At 24.9% G+C, this 25,462-nt stretch overlaps 1 protein-coding gene across 7 annotated transcripts in view; it reads left to right on the plus strand.

Annotated features, from left to right (window-relative positions):
• The window catches only part of LOC122503429 (mannosyl-oligosaccharide 1,2-alpha-mannosidase IA), a 444,579-nt gene that overhangs the window by 395,756 nt on the left and 23,361 nt on the right, over positions 1 to 25,462 (plus strand). For all 7 annotated transcript variants that reach the window (XM_043613963.1, XM_043613965.1, XM_043613967.1 and 4 more), the window contains one exon: positions 6,156 to 6,371. In XM_043613963.1, the coding sequence (XP_043469898.1) occupies positions 6,156 to 6,371 (216 nt within the window). The remainder of the gene's footprint in view (positions 1 to 6,155; positions 6,372 to 25,462) is intronic.

Raw genomic sequence — 25,462 nt, forward strand, 5'->3', positions numbered from 1 at the left:
TTAAATTCTTGGTAAAATTTTAATTATTTTCAAAAACTTTCCTCATTATTGCAGAAATTCAATTATTTTCAAAAGTATTAAAATTCTTATCAAAAATTCAATTATTTTCAAAAGTAGTAAAATTCTTCTGAAAAATTCAATTATTTTCAAAAATTTTCATTAAATTCTTGGGAAAATTTTAATTATTTTAAAAAACTTCCCTCATTATTGCAGAAATTCAATTATTTTCAAAAGTATTAAAATTCTTATCAAAAATTCAATTATTTTCAAAAGTAGTAAAATTCTTCTGAAAAATTCAATTATTTTCAAAAATTTTCATTAAATTCTTGGGAAAATTTTAATTATTTTAAAAAACTTCCCTCATTATTGCAGAAATTCATTTATTTTCAAAAGTATTAAAATTCTTATCAAAAATTCAATTATTTTCAAAAGTAGTAAAATTCTTCTGAAAAATTCAATTATTTTCAAAAATATTCATTAAATTCTTGGTAAAATTTTAATTATTTTAAAAAACTTCCCTCATTATTGCAGAAATTCAATTATTTTCAAAAGTATTAAAATTCTTATCAAAAATTCAATTATTTTCAAAAGTAGTAAAATTCTTCTGAAAAATTCAATTATTTTCAAAAATTTTAATTAAATTCTTGGTAAAATTTTAATTATTTAAAAACTTCCCTCATTATTGCAGAAATTTAATTATTTTCAAAAGTAGTAAAATTCTTATCAAAAATTCAATTATTTTCAAAAGTAGTAAAATTCTTCTGAAAAATTCAATTATTTTCAAAAATTTTCATTAAATTCTTGGTAAAATTTTAATTATTTTAAAAAACTTCCCTCATTATTGCAGAAATTCAATTATTTTCAAAAGTATTAAAATTCTTATCAAAAATTCAATTATTTTCAAAAGTAGTAAAATTCTTCTCAAAAATAAAATTATTTTCAAAAATTTTCATTAAATTCTTGGTAAAATTTTAATTATTTTCAAAAACTTTCCTTATTATTGCAGAAATTCAATTATTTTCAAAAATTTTCATTAAATTCTTGGTAAAATTTTAATTATTTTCAAAAACTTTTCTCATTATTGCAGAAATTCAATTATTTTCAAAAGTAGTAAAATTCTTCTCAGAATTTCAATTATTTTCAAAAGTATTAAAATTCTTTTCAAAAATCCATTTACTTTCAAAAGTAGTAAAATTCTTCTCAAAAATAAAATTATTTTCAAAAGTAGTAAAATTCTGGGTAAAATTTTAATTATTTTTAAAAACTTTCCTCAATTCAATGATTTTTAATATCAACTAATTTAATAAAAATTCCCAAAAGAATTCGAAAAAAAAATCTGGACTCTTTTAAATCAAAACTGTTGGAAATAAACAATTTTTTGTGTCTCCTGTAAAATTTCAAAAAAACCGAGTTTTTTCGAATTTCGCGATTCAATTCAATTAATTAAAAAAATATTTTAATAAAATTCTACGCAAACATTTCATTATTTTCATAAATAATAAAAAATTTCCCAGGAATTCAATAAAAATTATTTTCATAAATAAAAACATTTTTTACAGAAATCCAATTATTTTCATAAAAAATGAAACTCATCGCAGATTTTCAATTATTTTTTTAATACAATTTTCATTAAATCCCTCGAAAAATGAAATTAATCTTAAAAATTGTATTAAAATTTATCAAATAAATTGAATTATTTTAAAAACCTTTGCCTATATTTTCAACACATTTTAAATTAAATTTTTTCGAAGAATTAAAGTATTTTCAAAAATTTTATTAAATTTTGTCAAAATTCAATTATTTTTAATGTCTATTATTTCAATGAAATTTCACAAAAGAATTCAATTATTTAAAAAGAAATTTTAATAAAGTTCGTCTCAAGAATTCAATTATTTTCAAGAGTAATATAATTCTTCGCAGAAATTCAATTATGTTTAAAAAATTTACAAAAATTCTTGTCAAAATTTCAATTATCTTTATAAATAATTAAAATTTTCCTCCAAAATTCAATTATTTTCAAAAATTTTAATAAAATTCTTTTCAAAATTTCAATTATTTTTAATACAAAATTTCACAAAAGAATTGAATTATTTAAAAAGAAATCTTAATAAAGTTCGTCTTAAAAATTCAATTATTTTCAAAAGTAATATAATTCTTCGCTGAAATTCAATTATATTTCAAAACTTTACAAAAATTCTTGTCAAAATTTCAATTATTTTTATAAATAATAAAATTTTTCTCCAAAATTCAATCAGAAATAATTGAAAGATTTGTATTTGAATTCTTGTCAATTTCATTGTTTATGAGGCAAACAAAAGACACCAAAATTTAGAATTTTCTTATAAATTCTAATAATTAAATTTTTTCCAGTAATTTTAATAAAAATCCCTGACTTTTCCTTGACCAATTCTAATTTCCAGACTTTTTCCTAAATTCCCTAATTTCCCTTGTTTGTGGCAACCCTGATTAGACACTTTATGTCCATAGGGATCACAGGCCAATCAAGTTGGCCTAATCGGAATGTGAGAGAACTACTTAAAGTCTAGAAATAGAGAAAAAAAAATCGTTTTGCACCTGTTACGTTTTGCTTGGTTTTTGTTGACTTTTTGTTGACTTTTTGCTTACTTTTTGCCTCTCGACAGGTTTTGAGAGTAATGAAAGGAAAGACTTGGTAGCTTGGTGGCTCCAATGCAACGAGTTTTCCCAAGTAGGGGTCGGAATGTGGCAAAAATCGAGGCAGTTATGTACAAGCATCGTCTCTTACCTCAACTGAAGATTCACCATGGTATGTCTCGCGTCATTTTCTTACCAGGCACTTTCCAACAAGCCAAGAAGCACCAAGAGTTTGCACACGTATGTGTCTTTGACACACACGGCACAGCAATGAAAATAAAAAAAAAAAAAAAAAAAAAAAAAAAAATTGCAACAGAAATGATGAAAAAGAATAAAGAAGGAAAACGACATCGAAATCGTCGCGCGCATTTCTTTTCCTCTTTTGCCATATAAACTACACAATGCCAGCCAGTTGTTAGCCGGGGGTCGAGCTTTTTGCTTTTTCACATCAGATGAAGTCTCTAAGCCACATAAACTACAATTTCATTTAATTTCATGTCGGATGTTGTACAATGTCGCTCGTGAAGTATGATCCTCCCGGATCGGATATAATCGTCCTTCGTTCTACGAAGGTTTTACGATAATTGCCCTTCCACGTGAGATGTGAACTAACTTTCTGTCATGAAAAACAAAAAACGGAAATATTACATCGCAGTGATTTCAATCTTTCATTATCAATAAAGATATGCTTGCTTCTTGAATATATGTCTAATTTTTTATTTAATTACTTACAAACAAATTTTACCATTTGCATTAAATTTTTCGTGGATTTAAAATATTTGTAACTTTCCTGACTTTTCCAGGTTTTCCAGGTTAAAAAACGACATTTTTCCAGGTTTTAAAAATACATTTATATTTTACCAAATTAAATAATTCGATGATTTCCAGACAAAAACTTTCACTTTTCCCCTGGCTCTAAAGAACTTTATTTTTAAATAAATATTTAATCATTATTATTTTTTCATAGAAATTAAGATTTTTAAAAATTTTAAATTCAATAACATATAACATATGAGAACATTATTATAAAACATGAAGTTTTCGACTCGGAGTCATCGCTTTCTTCATGTTTTATATATAATAATTAAAACTTGCTAATTTTTAACTGTAACTCCTTTAAAAATTATTTTCATTATTTCGATTATTCACTTCTAGAATTTTCTACTAAAATTCTTCTTTAAGTCAATTTTTTAAAAATAATTTCCGAAAAAGATCTTTGAGAATTTTCAAATCCTTTGTTTTACAATTTAATTTTACGAAATTTCGATTATTCTGACATTCCTCAATTAAATATATTAGTAATTAGAAACTTGAAATAATTAAAAAAAAATCCATTGAACTTTTTGAAAAAAATTAATTCTGCAAAATTCTTAATTAAAACAAATGAAAAGTTCAAATTTTCAAAAATTTTAATTTAAAACCTTTTGAAAATTCAATTATTTCTAAAAAATCTACGCTATAATGCTTTCAAGATATTCAAATATTGAAAGGACGAAAATGTTTGTAAAAATCTTCGAAACAATTCAATTATTTTCGTAAAAAATAAAATTCTTTACAAGCAGTTCAATTATTTTGGAAATTTTAACAAAATTCTTCCCAAGAATTCAATTCTCTTCAAAAATAAAATTTTTACAGAAATTCAATTAAATAAAAAAAATTTAATAAAATTCTTCGGCAAATTTCAATTATTTTCAATTTTTTTTAAGGAAATTTTTCGATAGAATTGAATTATTTTCAAAAAGTTTTGAAAAATTCTGAGAAATTCAATTATTTAAAAAAATGTGAATTAAATTCTTCACAAGAAATTAATTATTTTCATAAATAATAATATTTTTCTCCGGAATTCAATTATTCTCAAAAATATTATTTTTCACAGGAACTCAATTGTTTAAATAAAATTTTAATAAAATTCGTTGCAAAAATTAAATAATTTTCATAAATAACAAAACTTATTGCTGAATTTCAATTATTTTCAATACTATTTTAAATTAATTAAGCAAAAAGTTCAATTATTTTCAAAAACAACAAAATTTTTCACAGAAATTCAATTCATTTTAAACATTTTTATAAAATTTGTTACAATAATTCAATTATTTTCATAAATAACAAAATTCTTCTCAGAAATTCAAATATTTTAGAATATTTTAATGAAATTCTCACCAACTATTCATATATTTTCATAAATAACAAAATTCTTCTCAGGAATTCAAGTATTTTTGAATATTTTAATGAAATTTTCACCAACTATTCAATTATTTTCATAAATAACAAAACTTATCGCTGAAGTTCAATTATTTTTTAATTTTTTATACAATTTTAAATAAAATGATAGAAAATTGCATTTATTTTAAAGATTTTTTTTTAAATTCGCCTAAAGAATTCAATTATTTTTTTAAATTTTGATAAAATTCTTCATAAAAATTCAATTCTAATAAAGATTCAATTATTTAATAAATTATTTATGGTTGCCTTGAATGAAATTGTCCTTTTTTTGAATTGCCCATTTCGATGACTGTGAATCGAAAGTAGATAAATTTAACATTTTTAATTTCTGGAAATAATTAAATTAATCGAGAAGGTAATTTAATTGGAATTAGGTTGAAAAAAATAATTGAACTTGGAATAATTGTTTGAAAATATTTTATAGAACAATTGAAATTTTTCGAGAATTTTTTTTATTTATGAAAATAATTGAATTTTTTTGTAAAAACATGGCTTTTTCACATGTTTCATTATTTATTTTGGACGATTTTATTTATTTTGGATTTTTTTGACTTTGGACATTATAATTTGAATTTTTTGTACTTCAAACTTTTTTTCTTGGATTTTTCGGTCTGGATTTTCTGTCCTTCAATCGAATTTCAAAAAGGTTTGAATTTGAATGTTTTGAAGAATTTTAATTCCTATGGAAAAATAATAATCAAATATTTATTTAGAAAAGAAGTTATTGATGTTTTCGAATAATTTTACTTTTGAAGAAATTTGCAAATAAATGTAATACAACATTTTTTTGAGTATTTAATAATTTTTAGAGTGAATCAGAATATTCTTCAGGGTCAGGGAAAAAGTCAAAATCAGTCAGGAAAAAGTCTGGAAATCAGGGAAAAGTCAGGAAAAAACGAAATTAAATTTTTGTGGCAACTCTGCTAATTATAATCATATTTCTTCTAGCAACCCAACAATATTTATTTAATACTACAAATTTATTATTTTTGAATCGATTATAATTCGAATATTAAAAATCTACTTTTAAGAATATACACCGGCAAAAAACAATGTTTAGACTCGAGAAGAGTTATGAAGGATTTTTTTTTATCAGGAGAAATGGTACATCCAGTTAGCATAATTTACTTACTGCACTGGTCCAGCGGGTTTTTACGTTGTCTATCTGAAATATATGCTTTTGTGTTTGAATCCCATGCGCGGAGATTTATGTTTGGACCGCATGTAAGCTCCGCAGGTGTCAAACACGTTTATTTGTAGCAAAATGTTTCGATCTACTAATGTTTTGCTCATTTTTTTTTCTTCTTCTTTTTTCGCAGATGATGAAGTATGGTTGGGACAACTACGTGAGGTATGCCTGGGGCAAAAACGAACTCAGGCCTATCACAAAGAAGGGACACAGTGCAAGTATTTTCGGAACATCTATGATGGGTGCCACTATTGTCGATGGTTTGGACACACTTTACATCATGGGACTTCATGACGAGTACAACGAGGGTCGTAATTGGATACGTGACAACTTGAATTTCGATATTGTGAGTACATTTTATTTTCATTTTTTAATTATTCATTTTTTTTTTTTTACTAAAAAGAAAATCTAATTCAAATTCAAACAAAAATGATTAAAAAGCAATTTTTGTTTAGAAATGCGGAAGAATAAATGAAACACTTCACTAAAATTAAAATTTTCATTTATTTAGTGGAAAAAAAAATTTGATAGTAAAAAATAAAATTAATTGGTCTAGTGACACTGAAAGTTCCTAGTGACACTGAAATGATCTATTGTTATTTTATACTAGCAAATGTTACACGTGAAACGTGGTATTCACTTTTTTATTATTATGCAAATTTAAAAATTTGTTGTGTTCAAATGTCAACTTCAACTTTTGAATGATTACAGATGCAAAATTAAAACAAAATTGACTTATTAACTAATTAACTATTATTATTATTATTAAATTAAATTATTAATAAATGATCAAATTAATATTTACTAGAATCAAATAATTAATATTTAAGTCAATTAAATTGTAGGTACTTGAACCAATAATTTCAGTGTTTGATTCAAATATAATTTAATTGATTTTAAAGCAAGAATTATTTGATTCAAGTTTAATTATTATATTTGCTAAATAGTCAAGTAATCGGTTATTTGAATTAAATAAATTTTTTTCGCATTTGTTTCGTTTTGAATTAATGATTAATTTTCCACACTCGATGGAAATACATTATTTATTTCAACTTGCGCATTATTTTTGAATGGTATACAAGCATTGTTATTTTTCTTTCTTCTCGATCGTATTCAATGCGCTACACTTAATATAAAATCCTTATAAAATCCGTTCCCTACAATTCCCTGTCGTCATTGTAAGTTATCCTTTAGATTTCTAAATATCAAAGGCACCTTCGCTTCGCCTGCTGGCAAACTCAAATATTTTTCATCCTTCTTTTCATCCCCCATGCTTGAAATAAAGCTGAAAACCATTTCTGAGAGATAAAAGCAATGATCCGAGATGAAAGTACCATCCCGTGAGCTTCTTGTCAAAATGTAGTCTTTCATTTTTAACAAACATGTTTCACAAAGAAATTTATCGTTGTTATTTATTTAAGAAAAAAAGAAAGAAAAAAATTCGGAAAAAATTTTCAGGGTTGCCAGATTTTTTAATATTATTTAATTATTTAAAAAGTTTTAATGCAATTATCTTGATAAATAACCAAATTCTTTACAATAATTCAATTATTTTTAGGAATTTTAAAAAAATTCTTTAGAAAATTTGACTATTTTCACAAATAACAATATTTATCATTAGAATTCAATTATTTTCAAAAGTAATAAAATTCTTCAAAGAAAATCAATTATTTTCATAAGTAATAAAATTCTTCGAAGAAATTCAATTATTTTTAAAAATTTGTACGAATATCTCGTCAAGAATTCAATTATCTTTATAAATGGCAAAATTTTTCGCCAAAAATTCAATTATTTTCAAAAATTTAAATGAAATTCTTTGCAAAATTTCAATTATTTTCAAAAGTTTTTCTCAATTCAATGATTTTGAATATTTACAATTTTCATAAAATTTATCAAATAATTTAATTATTGAATAAAAATTTTGATACAATTCTACGTAAACATTCAATTATTTTCATAAATGATAAAATTTAATTTAGGAATTCAATTATTTTCATCGCAGAATTTCCTATGTTTTTAATACAATTTTAAATAAATTTAAGATTTAAATAAATTCAAATTTAAGAAACATTCTATTATTCAATAAAATAATAAAATTCGTTGCAATAATTCTTAACTTTTCATTCGTCACAGGAAATTAATTATTTTCAAAAAATTTTTAAGTAATTCTTTAAAAAAATTCAATTATTTTGATAAACAACAAAGTTTTCCACATAAAATCAATTATTTTAAGGAATTTTAATAAAATTCTTGTCCAAAATTCAATTATTTCGATAAATATCAAAATTCGTCATAAAAATTTAATTATTTTGAATTTAATAAAAACTCTTCGCATGAATCCAATTACTTTCATAAATTATTATTTAAATTCTTCTTAGGATTTCAATTATTTTAAAAAATTTTAATACAATTCTTCAATTAGTTTTCAATTAGTTTTCAATTATTTTCAAAAAGTTTTCAAAATCGTTATTATGATAAATTTCAGTAAAATTTTAATTAAATTCCTTAAAAGAAATTAATTATTTTCAAAAGTTATTAATAAAATTCGTTGTAAAAATTAAATTCTAAGAAACATTCAATTATTGAATAAATTATTTATTTTTGTATTTAAATAATTGATTTCTCGTAGAATTTTCTAATAAAATTTGATTTAAAAATGAATAATTTCAGTTAAAATTTATAAAAATAATTGAATTTAAATCAATTACTTTTAACAATTTTATAAAAAGTTCTTTGAAAATTTTCAAATCAATTATTATATCGAAAATTTTAACTAAAATTCATTTTTAAATCAATTTTTATTAGAAAATTTTCCAAGACTTCAATTATTTAAATAAAGAAATAAATAATTTATTTAATAATTGAATATTTATTAGAATTAAATTTTTATGAAGAATTTTATCAAAAATTTTAAGAATAAATGCAATTTTCTATCATTTTATTTAAAATTGTAATTATGAAAATAAATAAATTCTTGCAACGAATTTTATTAAAAAATTTTTTAAAGAATAATTGAATTTCCTTGAAGAATTTTATTTGCGAAAATCATTGAACTTCGGAGAAATATATTATTATTTGTGAAAATAATTAATTTCTTGTGAAGAATTTTATTCAAATTTTCTTAAATAATTGAATTTCTCAGAATTTTTTAAAACTTTTTAAAAATAATTGAATTTCTCTGAAAAATTTTATTTTTGAAAAGAATTTAATTTTTTGGAAGAATTTTATTAAAACTTGTTTTAAATAATTGAATTTTTCGGCGTATTTAAAAAAAAATTTAAGAATACATGTAATTTTCTATCATTTTATTTAAAATTGCATAAGAAATAGTTGAAATTCTACGATAAGTTTTGTTATTTTTGAAAATAATTGAATTCTTGCAACGAATTTAATTAAAAATTTTTTTTTTTTAAAGAATTGAATTCCTGTGAAGAATTTTCTTTCTGAAAATAATTGCATTCCGGAGTAAAATATTATTATTTATAAAAATAATTAATGTCTTGTGAAGAATTTTATTCAAATTTTTTTAAATAAATGAATTTCTTAGAATTTTTGTAAAACATTTTGAGAATAATCAAATTTTATCGAGAAATTTCATTAAAAAATTTTTAATAATTGAAATCTGACGAAGAATTTTATTAAATTTTTTTCTTTTGAAATAATTGAATTCTTGTGAAAATTTTTATTTTTGAAAAAAATTGAATTCTTGGGAAGAATTTTCTTAAAATTACTTAAATAATTGAATTGCTTGCAAAGAATTTTATTGAATTTTTTTTAAAAAAATAATGAAAATAATGAAAATAATTAATTTAATTTTCAATTAAATAATTAATTGAAAATAATTAAATAGTGAAAATAATTGAATTCCTCAAAAACTATTTATAATTAAAAAAAATTTTTTTTCGCAATGCTATTAGATGCTGTCAATTATACTAATATTATCCTATTCAATAAATTTGATATCGATCGAAATATTTTTAGAAAAGTGTTTATCTTTTACATTCGATCTCTGATAGTGACTAAATAAAAGATTGTCGAGAAAAAATTAAAAAGTAATCGAAAAATTTGAATCAGTGGTTGAGTTGATGATTTAAAGTCTAAATTTACACTCAACAAATTTTGTATTATTCGGAGAAACTTGCACTGTGAAATAATCGAGAAGACTTAATTAATGTGGCTAAAGGGGTTTTTGGTCTCATTGTCATTCTCGCAATATTTCTCCAATGAATATAGAAGACCGCAGAAAGCAGGTCGCAAGTGAGACAAGAGGCGGCCACTGTTACCACCGTACAAGGCTAATACGCGAAGTTATCCACTTAGAAATCCGCCTTAATGCCATAGGTACTGAAGTGTTACCAAGTTGGGATAAACCAAGTTTCATCTCAGTGCTCTCCAAACTGCACTGCTACCCCGGAACACAGAGACCACCTTTATTACTCACACATTCCAAGAAATATTACAACTTTCACTGTGAACCTTCCATATAAACACATTTACATACAAATCCTGTCCCGAGAGAATAATTAAATTATTAACTTAATTAAAGAATTAATCCCCAGCTCCGGACTCGGTGATAAATTCCATCATTTATCTCTTTAGATGATAAATTGTTAATTGACAGTAATTGGTAAATGTCACTGTGGATATTTGCGAGAAATAATTTTAATATCTAGTATTAAATTCTCCATTACATGTAACACAATCGAAATGTAATAAAAAAAGCATTTCCGAGAGGAAGAGAAAACAAATTATTCTCTATTATTCTTGATTTTTAAAAATGAAATTTTTAATATCACTTGAAGGAATTAATTTTTCCGTGTGATGTTTTGTTGGAAAATATTGAGAGAAAAGAAAAAATCTTGATGCTCAAAGGCGAGACACGCCCAAAGATAAATTTTAGTGGTGACGTGAGTGTTTTCTTAACACGATGGGAAAATAATTTTCTCCTAAAGTACCACACAGAAGCTTTTTGAAAAAGCTTTCAAGCACATACTGACCAAGTCTTCTTAATTCAATTTCGAGAAAAAGATGCTTTAGAAAAATAGTGAATTTTCTAATATTGTTGATGTGAAAACTGCGTGGAGAAACAAATCTTTTTTAAAGGCTTGTTTATCAAACAAGTTTTTCCTAAGAGAGATAGAGAGAGCAATCCATTGAAGATTCTTTCGATCAAAACCCACATTATTTCTATTGTTAGATTATCCACGTGGGAGATCTTGTTCGCTCTATCAGAAAATTACATTTTATTTTTATTCTATTTTGGTAATAAAAACATTTTTAAAAAAATCAGGGTTATCGCAAAAATTTAATTTCGTTTTTCCCTGCTACAAAAATTAAATTTTTGTAGCAACCCTGCTCAATTTTACGACAGAAAAGGAAAAAAGACTAAATATTTAATTTAATTTTTGTCCTACCTGCATGAAAAGTATGTTATTTCGGGCACTTAAAGTGGGCGCAAAGTAACTGATTCTCGCTTGGGGTCGGGGAAGCGGGCGCAAAAGTTCTTTTACGCCCGCTGACGTCACACAAGCGGGCGCAAAAGTACTTTTGCGCCCGCTTCATCTAGCCCGAGCGGTCCCAAAAGTACTTTTACGCCCGCTTGCTGTACTTTTGCGCCCGCTTCGCTCGTGCCCTCAATGCTATACTTTTCATGCAGTTAGGACAAAAAATTATGTTCGCAACATGGGCGCAAAGGTGATTACGACTTTGGCAAGATTTCGGGACCTCGTCCCAATCACCTATTTTGCGCCCTTGATACGATAATAACTAATTTAGACCCTAAAGGACAGTCGGGGAAAAACAAAATTTATTTTTTGTGTCAACTACAAGGTGAAAAATGTGTCAAAAAGTGGGAATAGTCACGTTTCGAATATTGTTTTGTTTTTAAATTAATTTTATCTGTTAATTTATACAATAAAGTTTTTTTTTGAGGATTATTCGATATTGTGAATCGGTAACCGATTCGCATTATTGCGTCGAATCGATTTTGATACGCCTACTTGGCGCGATTTATTGGAGCGATCGAAACAAGTTGAAGTCTCAAAAGTTGGTTGGATGCAAAGTTAGGATGGGTTTTGAGAGAAGGGGAGGAAAGACGAAGGTAAAAGGGGGAGTTCCGAGATGTACGAAGCAATCAGTTATGCCATGCAGAGCCTCGCCTAACAATCTACACCGCGATAGCTCAGTCCGAAGAGTCGCATATATCACGATCCTGATCTCCATACAGAAGCAGCACTCCAAACTCACACGGACGACTGCACATCCAACCTCTGAACCGAACTTACTATCAAGACTAATCTATAAATGAATCCCTTCAAATGTATGTTTTCTATTCTGTGCTGAGTATCATCCCCATTTTTCCTTATTTTTCTTCTTCTTTCTTTTCTTTTCGGGGCATTTTTTTCTTTAACGAAATTACACTCATTTCTTAACTATAAAAAGACACTTCGATTTTTTACTTTAGTACAATCTTGATTTAAAAGTGATTTGGAAAAAAATACATTTTCCAAAATCAGATTTATAAAATCTGCAGCTTAGTGTTGTTATTTTGTTTAAATAAACAGGCACACAAAAAAAAAGTTTCGTGGCCGAGACACTACAAAAAAATTAAAAATTTTTTTTGTGACATGACAATAGCATATTTCCATGTATTTTTTCCCGCTGAATCCGGATTCGAAGTCAGAATGGACAGATGTGCTCAAAATTTTGAGATAAGCTCAAAGAACTGATAAAAAAAGCGATTTAAAATAAAGAAATGGAAATTTTTTGCTATGACACTACATTACAGTATTTCCATATATTTTTACACTCGGATCTCGCATTTGAAGTCAGAATTATTCTAATGGCTCAAAATTTTGAGACACACAAGAAAATTTGTTTAAGTTACAAAAATTAAAGTTAAGAAACTCTACTTTTCTTGCTAGTACACAACATTAGTATACTCTGATGTTTTTACATCTGCTTCTAAATTCAAAGTTAAAATTATTAAATTGGCTCAAAATTTTAAGTTAAATCCAAAAATGCTCAAAATTTAATTTAATGCAAAAGAGTTCATTTTTTTGGTATTCGGTAGTGTATTCTCATGAATTTTATATACGCTGAATACAAATTCGAAGTTAGAATTATCAGAATGACATAAAATTTTTTAGAACTTAAACCCTGGTTACAGGTACAAGCATGCATGTTTTTGAGCACTTTTAATGAAATCCAAAATTTTGCGCCACTTTGAAAATTCTGACTTTGGAATCACAGTGAAAAAATACATGGGAATACACTAGTGTAGTGTCATAGCAAAAAATTTCCTTTATTCATATTAAATTACATTTTTATCAGTTTTTTGAGTATATCTCAAAATTTTGAGCAAATCAGTCAGAAATTTGTCAATTCTGACTTTAAATGCGAGATCCGATATGGAAATACTGTAATGTAGTGTCATAGCAAAAAATTTCCATTTCTTTATTTTAAATCGCTTTTTTTATCAGTTCTTTGAGCTTATCTCAAAATTTTGAGCAAATCTGTCAATTCTGACTGCGAATTCGGATTCAGCGGGAAAAAGTACATGGGAATATAGTAGTGTAGTGTCATAAAAAATTTTTTTCAACTTAATTCGGTTTTTTGAGTCTTTTTTTGAGTCGTTTTTTGAGTTTAGCTCATAATTTTGAGCAAATCTGTCTATTCTGACTTCGAATCCGGATTCAGCGGGAAAAAATACATAGAAATATGCTATTGTCATGTCACAAAAAATTTTTTTAATTTTTTTGGTTCAAATTCGTGTTTTGAGTCGTTTTTTGAGTATAACTCAAAAAAAGAACCAATTTGAGCATTCGGACTTCAGATTCGGATTCAGCGGCCAAAAATACATGGGAATATACTACTGTAGTGTCTCGGCCACGACACTTTTTTTTGTGTGTCTGTGATATTAATTCTTTAGAATTAAACAAGCTCGATAGTTTTCGCACAGTTTTTCTGAAAATATCAAAATTGAGACAAAAAAACGAATCAAAACGTTGCTTCGTTGCAACATTTTGATTCGTTTTTTGTCTCAATTTGATTGAATCTTTCTCGATTGGTCGTTTTAGGCATTTTAAAAGAATTTTTTTTTAAAGATGCTAGAAGATGTAATGATAAAACGTAGAATATAGAATCTGATGGCAAAACGATGATTTAAATTTGTTTGAGTGGAAATTGGTGATATTGAGACTGATTATGGGGGAAATTGCTTTTGCGGAAATGTTCTCCAACGCCAAGCATTTACTGATGATAAGCTCATCATCCTAATGCAATCATGAAACTTTGTAGTGACCATGAAACAGTTGGTTATGATATTGATCTACCTATTATATTGGATTATACTATATGTATATTACTATGAATTTCAATACGATTTGATTTTGATGATCCATTTGTTCATTGGTTTGCTATTTGCATTAAACAGAGTGAATAACCAAATTGTATCAATAATTATAATAAAGATAATAAGATATATGAATAATCGACTGTATTTAATATAGTATATATTCAAATATAGTTTTTAATATAAAATATAAATTATTATTATTATTTTTTATATTTTTTTTAATGTCAAAATATATTATTAAATAATATTAAAATATAGTATTTATAATAATATTAAATAGTTATACTTCTTCATCACTGAAGGCAATAATGTTCCTCTTTTTATTATTGGCGGAGAGAAATAATAAATTGCGTAAAACCGCTTTATTGATAAAGTTCTGAATTTCGACCTTTAGATATTGAACGATAAAGTAAACGATACAATCCTTGGCGCAGGTGTACAGCGAAGAGCAAGTTTTCAATTATACATGCTTCAGGTTCTTTTGCAATTTATGTAAATTCAATTGACTATACTCGAAAAGTTATTTTTAGTTATTAAATTTCACGGTAAAAAGAAAGTCTTATTTTAAGGCAGCAAGGCAGTCTTAAATTAAGAGTCAGTATTTTTAAGAAAGAATTTTTTTTTTCATTGCTGAATTTACGCAATGGATTTTTTGAGAATTTAACATTGAATCAGACAACGTTGAATTTAAGATTAATCTTTTATTTTTGATTCAAGATTTACAGGCTTTGCACTCATCTACCAAAACCTACTATTTACTACTTTTTTACAATTACTTTTTTTTAAATTTAGGAGACTAAAAGCTACTTTTTTCTATTTTTAAGAATTTTCACAAGTAATTCGCTAATAGTTGTAAGCAAGGAATTATTCTTGAAAATTTTAATAAAGTTCTTTTTAGAAACAATTAGAGAATTTTATTTTCACAAATAATGAAATTCATTTATTTTATTTATTTAGATATATACAAATTTTTATATTTTAATAAGATTTTTCAAAAGAATTCAATTATTTATAAAAAATTTAACAAAATTCAAAGCAAAAATTCAAATAATACGAATAATAAAATTTGCAATTTATTATTGTCAAAAATGTTTGTAAAAATCTTCGTAACAATTTAATTATTTTCATAAAAAATAAAATTCTTCTACGCAATTTAATTATTTAAGAAATTTTAATAAAATTCTTCCCAAAAATTCAGATCCTTTCAAAAATAAAATTTTTCACAGAAATTCAATTATTTATAAAAAATGTAATAAAACTCTTCATTAAATTTCAATTATTTTCAATTTTTTAATGAAATTTCTCGATAGAGTTTAATTATTTCCAAAAAGTTTTAAAAAATTCTGTGAAATTCAATTATTTAGGAAAATTTGAATAAAATTCTTAACAAGAAATTAATTATTTTCACAAACAATAATATTTTTCTCCGGAATTCAATTATTTTCACAAATAAAATTCTTGCCAGGAATTCAATTCTTTAAAAAAAATTGTTAATAAAATTCGTTGAAAGAATTCAATTATTTTTATAAATAACAAAACTTATCGCAGAATTTCAATTATTTTTTGTACAATTTTAAATAAAATTATAGAAAATTGCATTTATTCTTAAATTTTTTCTTAAAATTCGCCGAAAGAATTCAATTATTAAAAAAAATTTTTGATAAAATTCTACATAAAAATTCAATTTTAAGAATTTATTCAATTATTTAATAAATTATTTATTCTTGTATTTAAATAATTGAATTCTTGAAAAATTTTCTAATAAAAATTGTTTAAAAAATGAATTTCACCTAAAATTTTAAATTATAATTGAATATTAAAAGCATTATTATAGTGTGTATTTTTAGAAATAATTGAATTTTGAAAAGGGTTCAAAATTAAAATCTTTGAAAATTTGAATTAATAATTACAATTATCTCTATGTCATCTTAAATTGTTTCATGTTTTATAAGAATAATTTTTTTCAAAGAAATCAATTATTTCAATATTTTAATAAAATTCATTAAAAATAAATTAATTATTTTCTAAAAATTTGTTAATAGGAATTAAATTATTTTCATAAATAATAAACTTTTTTGTAAAAAATTAATTATATTTTAAAATTTAAAATTTTTTGAAATTTTGAAATTTTATTTTAAATTTTTATAAAATAAAAAAAAGAATTCAATTATTTAAAAAAATTTAATGAAATTCGTTACAAGAATTCAATTATTTTTATAAATAATAATAATTCGTTACAGGAATTCAATTATTTAAAGAAAAAATAAAATTCTTTACAGAATTTGAATTATTTTGAATACAGTTTGAAATGAATTCCTTGAAAAATGTAATTATTTTCTAAAGTTTTATTAATGTTCTTCGAAAGAAATAAATTATTTTTAAAAAATTTGATAAATTTCTTTTTTAGTATTCATTTTCAAGAAACGATTAGTTATTCTATCAATTATTTATTTTTGTATTTAAATAATTGAATTCTTGTAGAATTTTTGAATAAGAATTGATTTACAAATAAATTACAGTTAAAATTTTGTTAAATTTAATTGTAATAAATTTTATTTTTTAAAAAAATTAATTTTCTTACTTTTAAAAATTATTTTGAAAGATAATCGAATTTTTGAAGAATTCTAAAATTTCTAAAATTTCTAATTAAAAGTTTGGAAAATAATTGAAGTTTAGAAAAATTTACAATTGAAGTTATTATCAGGAAAAAAAACATTTTTGGTGGTAATCAGTAAAATGTCAGAGAAATGCAGAATTAAATTTTTATGAATGTTGTGAATCGTTTTGTTTGTTAGTTTATTTACTCTCCCTACAATAGGTAGGGTTCGAGACTCCCAAATACATACATAATAATCTTAACCTATATTTACAAAAATCCTTACAAGTAAACATTCTCTAAATACAACTTAACCTAAACTCAACTCTCTCCACGCTCTCAACCTTACGCTCTTAACCTATCGCCAGTGCCGGGCTTCCGTTTCCAGTTCCTTCTATGCCCATGCTGGCTTCGACCCAATTCGCCCACCCTTTTTCAAAAACCTTCTACTCCTTTCTCACCTCTCTTACACCCTCCAGTCATCCACTTTTACCCATACATCTATCCATCCAAGCAAAATCTTCTCACCTCATTCTCAGCCTATCCCTGTCTATCACACCTTACACGCTTCCATCCCTCCACCCGTATCCTCCCTCACAACATACTTTACCCCATCCACCCAAATACAATCTTTACCCATTCTTACCTGTTTTCCATTCACTCTCTCCGTCCACGCTCTTTCTCTCAATAGCCATAACATTCTTCTCTCTCTCCAACATCTATCCTCATCTATTCTTATTACACTTCCTTTCAGTCTTCCTTTCACCCTCATCACCTCCATTTTCTCTTCCTCACTACCCAACTCCACCAACCATAACTTTGGTACCCCATATTCACCCCTTCCTAACGCTTGTACCATTTTCACTGAGACATTAACCCCCACCCACGACAACACTTTTTCCACTGCTCTTTTACCCTCCAACACACCTACATTCATACCTCTGATCACCGAATGTTGTGAATCGTAAAATAAGTTTTTTAGGAGCCAAATTTTATTTTTCGATTGTTGCTACTTTTTTACTACTTTTTTCAGTCTTAATGCTACTTTTTGATACTTTTCTCAGTTTTAAAGCTACTTTTTGCTACTTTTTTAAAACAAATTATTGAGTGCGAAGCCTGGATTTACTTTTTGTAAATCGAGAGAAAAACATAATTTTTCAAAATTTAATATTATTTGTAGTACATATATGAAAAAGAATTCAAAATAATGGAGAATCTTGTTTGCTTGATTTGCTACATGGTTTAGGATCATAAGAGATTTTTATCCAAGTAGCCACTTTAGCATTGTGTTGTCTCCGCTTATCTGAAGCACAAAAGGTAATGTCTCTATTTCTAGCATCGCATGCCTGAAACTGGAAACATTATCGTACATATAGGTGTCTATTCAGCGCCGCTGAATGTTGATTTTATCAGATTAAAATCTGTGAGAACTATATGACGTTGGAATATCAGATTAAAACATTTTTATAATCTCCAATTCTTTCATTTTCAGTAAATTTATCATTTTTAAAAAACTAAAAAAAAATTGCCTTAAAAAAAGTAAAATAATGCTTTCTTTTTACTTTACCGAATAAATATTTTCTTTACTGGCAATATTTTTTACTGGTAATATTTTTAACTGGCATAGTATTTTTTTTTTACTGAAAAATAGTATGGGAAATTAAAATTTATTATATCCAATGATAATGTCAAGTGATAAAATAACCAGCTCTCTACCATATAGAGTTTGAGAATTTCTTTCTAGAACTGGAATTACAAAATCTTTGAAATTGACTTGGATGTTGTCGACTATAAAATTGATTAGATTTCCTTTCCGGTCACTTGTTTTTCATCTTAAAAGGCAATGTAACGGTGATGATAAATTTTTTTTCTTCAGACAAGTGTCTTTCTGGGAAGATTTTCTGATGTATAACGATTTTCATGACTACTGATAAAGAAAATATAAAAACAAGGAAACATGAACCAATGACGTGTCAAGAGTCTAATTATCTTCGCTTTTTTCTACCACTTACTTTAATACCAAAAAAATACCAAAAATTAAATAAAAAATTGAGCCAAAATTTTTGGTTTCAATTTGATCTAATTTGGTACCAATTTGATACTTTCGAGAAAACCGAAGAAAACTGTGGCTAATTAATTAAAATCTGATTCATTTGCAGTTGAATTTGAATTTATCGGAAATTAAGGTATAATTTTAGAAATTATTTTTGGATGATAGAAATATCGATTTATGATATAAGGAGATAGAAATAACATTAGAATTCTAGAAACAAGTTAAATGAATTAATACTCTATCGTAGTTTCAAATTTCTTAGCTCATTTTCCAAGTATATAGTTGTGACCGTATCTCATGAGTAACATTAAACTTAAAGTAAACTGTAATAACTTAGTTAGGAAGCATTTCAGTCTACGTACGTTCTTTAACTTTTCATTACTTTTCTTTTATTTTTTTTTTTCAAATAATGCAATTTACTTTTATTAGCAAAATTCCGTTCAACCAATAATTTTATACTTTCAATATTTTATTTTCAATAGTAAAACAAATTTATTAATCAACTCTCGAGGGAATTTTTAAATTTAATTAATTTTTAATTGAATTGTCTTATAGAATGACTTTTGACACCTCTCTGGAAGTTGTAAGAAATTCTTGTATTTTAATAATAGAACTCGAGGAAACGGAAATTAAATGTTAAATTTACTTCGATTTTAAGGCATAAACATTAGACTAGAAATTGAGAGAATTCATGTTGTACAATTTTAGGAACCAGGTCGTCTATTTATAGGGTTTCGATTTGATACGTCAAATATCACTCCATCTGTACAATATAATGAGAACATTACACTTTGGCTTACCATGCCAGACGCACTTTCATCCTTCACGCCAAATTAAGCTCAAAGAGAGGCTCTCGATCAATGAAGAACAGGTGCCTTTTGGGGAAAAAAAAAGAATTTTTCTTTTTATAGAATTAATACGAAAAGTGCTATTTATTATTTATGGAATAGAAAATTTTTTTCTGATTTTAAAAATAAATGATAGTAATAGAAATTATTGATTTATACTTTTTGACACTTTATTTACTTTGTTCGACTATTTAGATTCTATTTTTATAAATAAGTTATCAACGAAACTTTTTTTTTTTTGTAAGAAAGCTACTAATGGAACTATTTCTAATAATAAATAATTATATAATTACGAATAGCTTGAGATTCAACATGGCAGTGCTATTCTCCACCTGAGAACGTCAAGGTCACCACTAGATGGCAGTTCAGTTCCTTCTTAGAATTGTTACTGCCATCTTATGGTGACCTTGACGTTCTCAGGTGGAGGCCTCGGATATTATGACTTTATCGATTTTTTTCGACACATTTTCAAAATTTGCCACATTTTTCGACTTTTCTTCCAAATATTGCAACAAAATTCCACATTTTTAGTATAAAATGCAACTAAATATTTATTTAATAAAGAATTTATTAATGAAATCGAATAATTTTATAATTAAAGAAATTCGTAAATGAATGTAATAGAACATTTCTTTTGAATATCTAATAATTTTTGGATTGAGTCAGAATATTCTTCAGGGTCAGGGAAAAAGTCAAAATTTTGTCTGAAAATCAAGGAAAAGACAGGAAATACCAAAATTAAATTTTTGTGGCAACAAAAAAGAATAAAAAAAATAGAAGATTGTTTACCGGTTTTAATAAAGTTGTTTTCATTAAATTTACCCGTCATGTCAACTCATTGAATTTAATAATCGGAAGTTATTTCCAGTGCGGGAAAAGTTTTGTTCTTAGAAGCAACATCGAGTGGCATTGAAAATTGACGCTCTTAGTCTAAAATTAACCGCATCGTAGAAATTTATTTAGAAGGAAAAAAACTAAAATTACCTTCTTTTTCGTAATAAACTAGAATTGCGAGTGTTTTAAAAATATACTTGGGTCTATTAGATAAATTTCTAGTTATGAAATTATTCAGTAAACGTAACGAGTTGTTTTGCTATTTACGTTGTTTTTGATTTACTGAATAGAAGTCATAATTAGTAGACGCTATTCTCATGAAAACTTCTTCTTCCACCTCGACATCCGGTGGCTTTACATCCGGTATAAAAGCAGAGAAGATAATTTTGGCAGAATTCTACGGAAGATTCACTCTTCCGTTATTCTCGGTTGGTTTTTTTTTTTGTCTTCTTTGCCTTTACACTTGCTTGGCGCAACTGTTTCCTTTGGGGAAATTTTTTCGTAGCATTTTTGAATCTTACTTGGTGGTAATTTTTTTGAATTGAAACCTTTGAAAATTTTAATTGTTATAAAACTTTAATAATATTTAAATATTTATTCATAAAGTTATTTATTTATTTATAGTTTTACTTATAATTTTAAGTCGAAAAGTAATTAAAATTTTTGCAACTAATGATAGTGTAATTTTTTTAAGAACTCTCTGCGTGTAATTAGTTTTGCCGATGGACTTTAACAGGTGAAACAGTGCGTTAGATCGGACTGCTGCCGAAGCGATTATTTATCAGGAGTCGCTTCCAACGGGAAGGCCATAAACCGCTGTCGCTTTACGAGTTTATTTTCTGCCAACATCCGGGTGCCAGGACGAAGTTGGAACGAGTAAAAGAATTAACGTAAATAGAGTCGGCCATATTTTAAAGGGTCAATCTCTAGTTTATGAGGTCGTTAATTTCTGTCAAGCCCAACACCTGCTAGACATTTTGTTGTTTCGAGACGAATAATCGACTGACTGTCCTTTAGGGTCTAAATATTAAATATTTAATTCACTTGTTTTAGTTTTATTTTCTTTTTCTGGTGTAAAATTGAGCAGAGTTGCCAGAAAAATTTACTTTCGATTTTTCCTGACTTTTCCCTGATTTCCAGACAAAATTTTCACTTTTTCCCTGACCCTGAAGAATATTCTGATTCACTCCAAAAATTATTAGATACTCAAAAAATTGTTCTATTACATTTATTTACGAATTTCTCTACTTGTAAAATTATTCAAAACATCAATAACTTCTTCTTCAAATAAATATTTAATCATTATTTTTCTATAGGAATTAAAATTCTTCAATACATTCAAATTCAAACCTTTTTGAAATTCGATGACTTAATTATTAAAAAACATGAAGAAATTGATAACTCCGAGTCTTCGACTCGGAGTAATCGATTTCTTCATGTTTTTATAATAATTAAAGATAATTCAGTGAATTAATAATAAAATAAAATTAATTCTACGCAGAATTATTAGTTAAAAGTACGAAAAATTCTGATTTTCAAAGATTTGAATTCGAAACCTTTTCAAAATTCAATTATTTGTAAATATTCCCCTCCTAATGCTTTTAATATTTAATTATTATTAATTATTATATTATTATTATTTAATTATTTATTATTTTAACTGAAATTATTCATTTTTAAATCAATTTTTATTAGAAAATTCTACGAGAATTCAATTATTTAAATACAAAAATAAATAATTTATTCAATAATTGAATGTTTATGAGAATTTAATTTTTACAAAGAATTTTATTAACAACTTTTGAAAATAATTAATTTCTTTTAAGGAATTTAATTGAAATTTTACTTAAATTTTATCATATTAAAGAATTTTATAACAATTTTTGAAAATAATTGAAAACTTTTAGAAGAATTTTATTAAAAATTTTTTAAATAATTGAATTTCTCAGAAGAATTTAAATAATAATTTATAAAAATAATTAAATTTATGCGAAAAATTTTTATTAAATTTCGTTTAAATAATTGAAATTTTGCAAAGAATATTATTAAAATTTCTGACAATAATTTCATTCTTCAAAAGATTTTCGCTATTTATTCATAAAAAAGGTAATTAAATTCTTAAAGGGAATTTTCAAAAAAATTTGAAAATAATTTAATTTTTGGAAAGTATTTTATTAGTTTTCAAAAGAATTGAATTCTTATGATGAATTTTGATATTTATCGAAATAATTGAATTTTGGAAAAGAATTTTATTAAAATTCCTTAAAATAATTGATTTTATGTGGGAAACTGTGTTGTTTATCAAGATAATTAAATTCTTTTGCCAGAATTACTTAAAAATTTTTAAAAATAATTAATTTCCTGTGACGAATAAAAAATTATTTATGAAAATAATTGAATTCCAAAATTAAATTTTATCATTAATGAAAATAATTGAATGATTACGTAGAATTGTATCAAAAAATGTTTTCAATAATTAAATTATTTGATAAATTTTAGGAAAATAGTAAATTTTGAAAATCATTGAATTGCGAATAACTTTTGAAAGTAATTGAAATTTTTCAAAGAATTTCATTTTTGAAAATAATTGAATTTTTGGCGAAAAATTTTCTATTTATAAAGATAATTGAATTCTTGACGAGATGTTCGTTCAAATTTTTAAGAATAATTAAATTTTTACGAGGAATTTTAGTATTTTTAAAAATAATTGGATTTTTGGGATGAATATTTTTATTTATAAAAATAATTGAATTTTGAAAAGAATTTTTTTCAAATTACTGAAAATAATTGAATTTTGTCGAAGAATTTTGCTATTTGTAAAAATATAATTGTAATCTTGAAAGTGTTTTTATAAAATTTTTGAAAATAATTGAATTTCTAAGATGAGTTTTATTGCTTTTGAAAATAATTGAATTCTTGGGATGAATGTAATTTAATTTTGCAAAGAATTTTATTAAAATTTCTCAGAATAATTGAATTGACAAGAATTTATTTTATTATTTATGCCAATAATTGAATGTTTGCAAAGAATTTTATAAAAATTTTTTATAAATAATTGAATTTCATCGAAGAATTTCATTATTTGGTAAAAAGAATTGAATCCTTGCGAAAAATTTTCTTAAAATTTTTTAAAATAATTAAATTGTTTTAAAGAATTTTATTAAAATTTTCGAGAATAATTTCTTTATTTTAATTAGTAGCGGATTTAATGCAGGGTATATTAAAAAAAGTAGTTTTTAGTGTGGCAAATCTAAAAAAAGTATCCGAATATTAGTATTAGATTATTTTATCATTTATGAAAATATGAATATGAATTGCGAATAACTTTTGAAAATAATTCAAAATTTGCAATGAATTTCATTTGAATTTTTGAAAATAATTGAATTTTTGTCGAAAATTTTGCTAAAATTTATAAAGATAATTGAATTCTTGACGAGATATTCGTTTAAATTTTTAAAAATAATTGAATTTCTTCGAAGAATTTTATTACTTTTAAAAATAATTGAATTGTTGTGATGAATATTGTTATTTATGAAAATAATCGAATTTTATAAAGAAATTTTTTTAAATTCTTAAAAACAATTGAAATAATTAAATAATATTAAAAAATTCATTCTAATCAGAATTAGAAAAAAATGTTGAAGGTTTTGGATTAGAATTTGTGGTAGTTTCATAGCTTATGAGGCAAACAAAAAAGAAAAAAGACACAAAAAATTCAGAGTTTTCTTATGAATTCTACAAATTAAATTTTTTCCAGTACTTTTAATAAAAATTCCTGACTTTTCCCTGATTTCCCTGACCTGTGGCAACCCTGTTGAGGATCTTTCCAAAATAAAAAGTGTGAGGCGAAGAAGATGAATTTAAATGCTGGAATATCCATTAGAAATATATAGCACATTCGTAAATATAGAAGTGCCATTCCCTTGAAAGTAGTCTTTCCCTATCGTCAGGTTAAAGTTGAGCCGTACTACAGATTACAAGGAACAGAGTTCGAGAGGGTGAAATTACATCAAAAGGTAATAACAAGGGTGCAATAATGGCGTGCTGTAAACGAAGAGAGATGGAATGAGAGAGCAACTATTCGAAGACCCTGGAAGGTTGGAATGAGTTGCAATAACCAAGAATTCGTATCATTTCCCTTTTTTCCTTTCACGCCTTTTCTATCTGTGAAATTACCTCTTTTTCACATTACACCTATTGAGAGAGACGGAGGGGGAAAAAAAATAAAGAAATCGAAATTAATGTTCTTCATCAATAATTTTCAAGTCTCGACGAACTAAATATAGAATTCTCATTTTTTCTAAAAAAAAAATATTAGGTGATTTTTCTCCACTCAAACTCAAAAATTTGTCCAACTTTGCAGGCCTTCGACTTTAAAACGCGAAAAAAGTTGCTTTAGTCGAATAGAAATAGAAAAATAGTCGAAAATGTCGATGTTGTCTCAAAAATTTGAATTCGTATTTTCCTGATTGGAATCACTGATTTCAAAATTCAATTATTAAAAATTTTTTTTTTTTTTGAATTATAAATAAATGACTTTGGTTTTATTAAAAATTAAGACGACACGTTAAGAACAATTTATAATAAAAGGGAATATAAATTTATAGAGAAAATATGAAAAACTAAAAGCGAAGGAATCGATGAGGAGGTATGAACATTGTTAGGGAACATGTCAATTTGTCTGCTCATCGTCGTCAGATGACGGAAGTCGTTTGCCTAAGATGCTTTTATCGGCATATATAGATAGAAT

The sequence above is a fragment of the Leptopilina heterotoma genome, unplaced genomic scaffold (assembly GCF_015476425.1).
Source record: "Leptopilina heterotoma isolate Lh14 unplaced genomic scaffold, ASM1547642v1 Lhet_261, whole genome shotgun sequence".
NCBI classification, from domain to species: domain Eukaryota; kingdom Metazoa; phylum Arthropoda; class Insecta; order Hymenoptera; family Figitidae; genus Leptopilina; species Leptopilina heterotoma.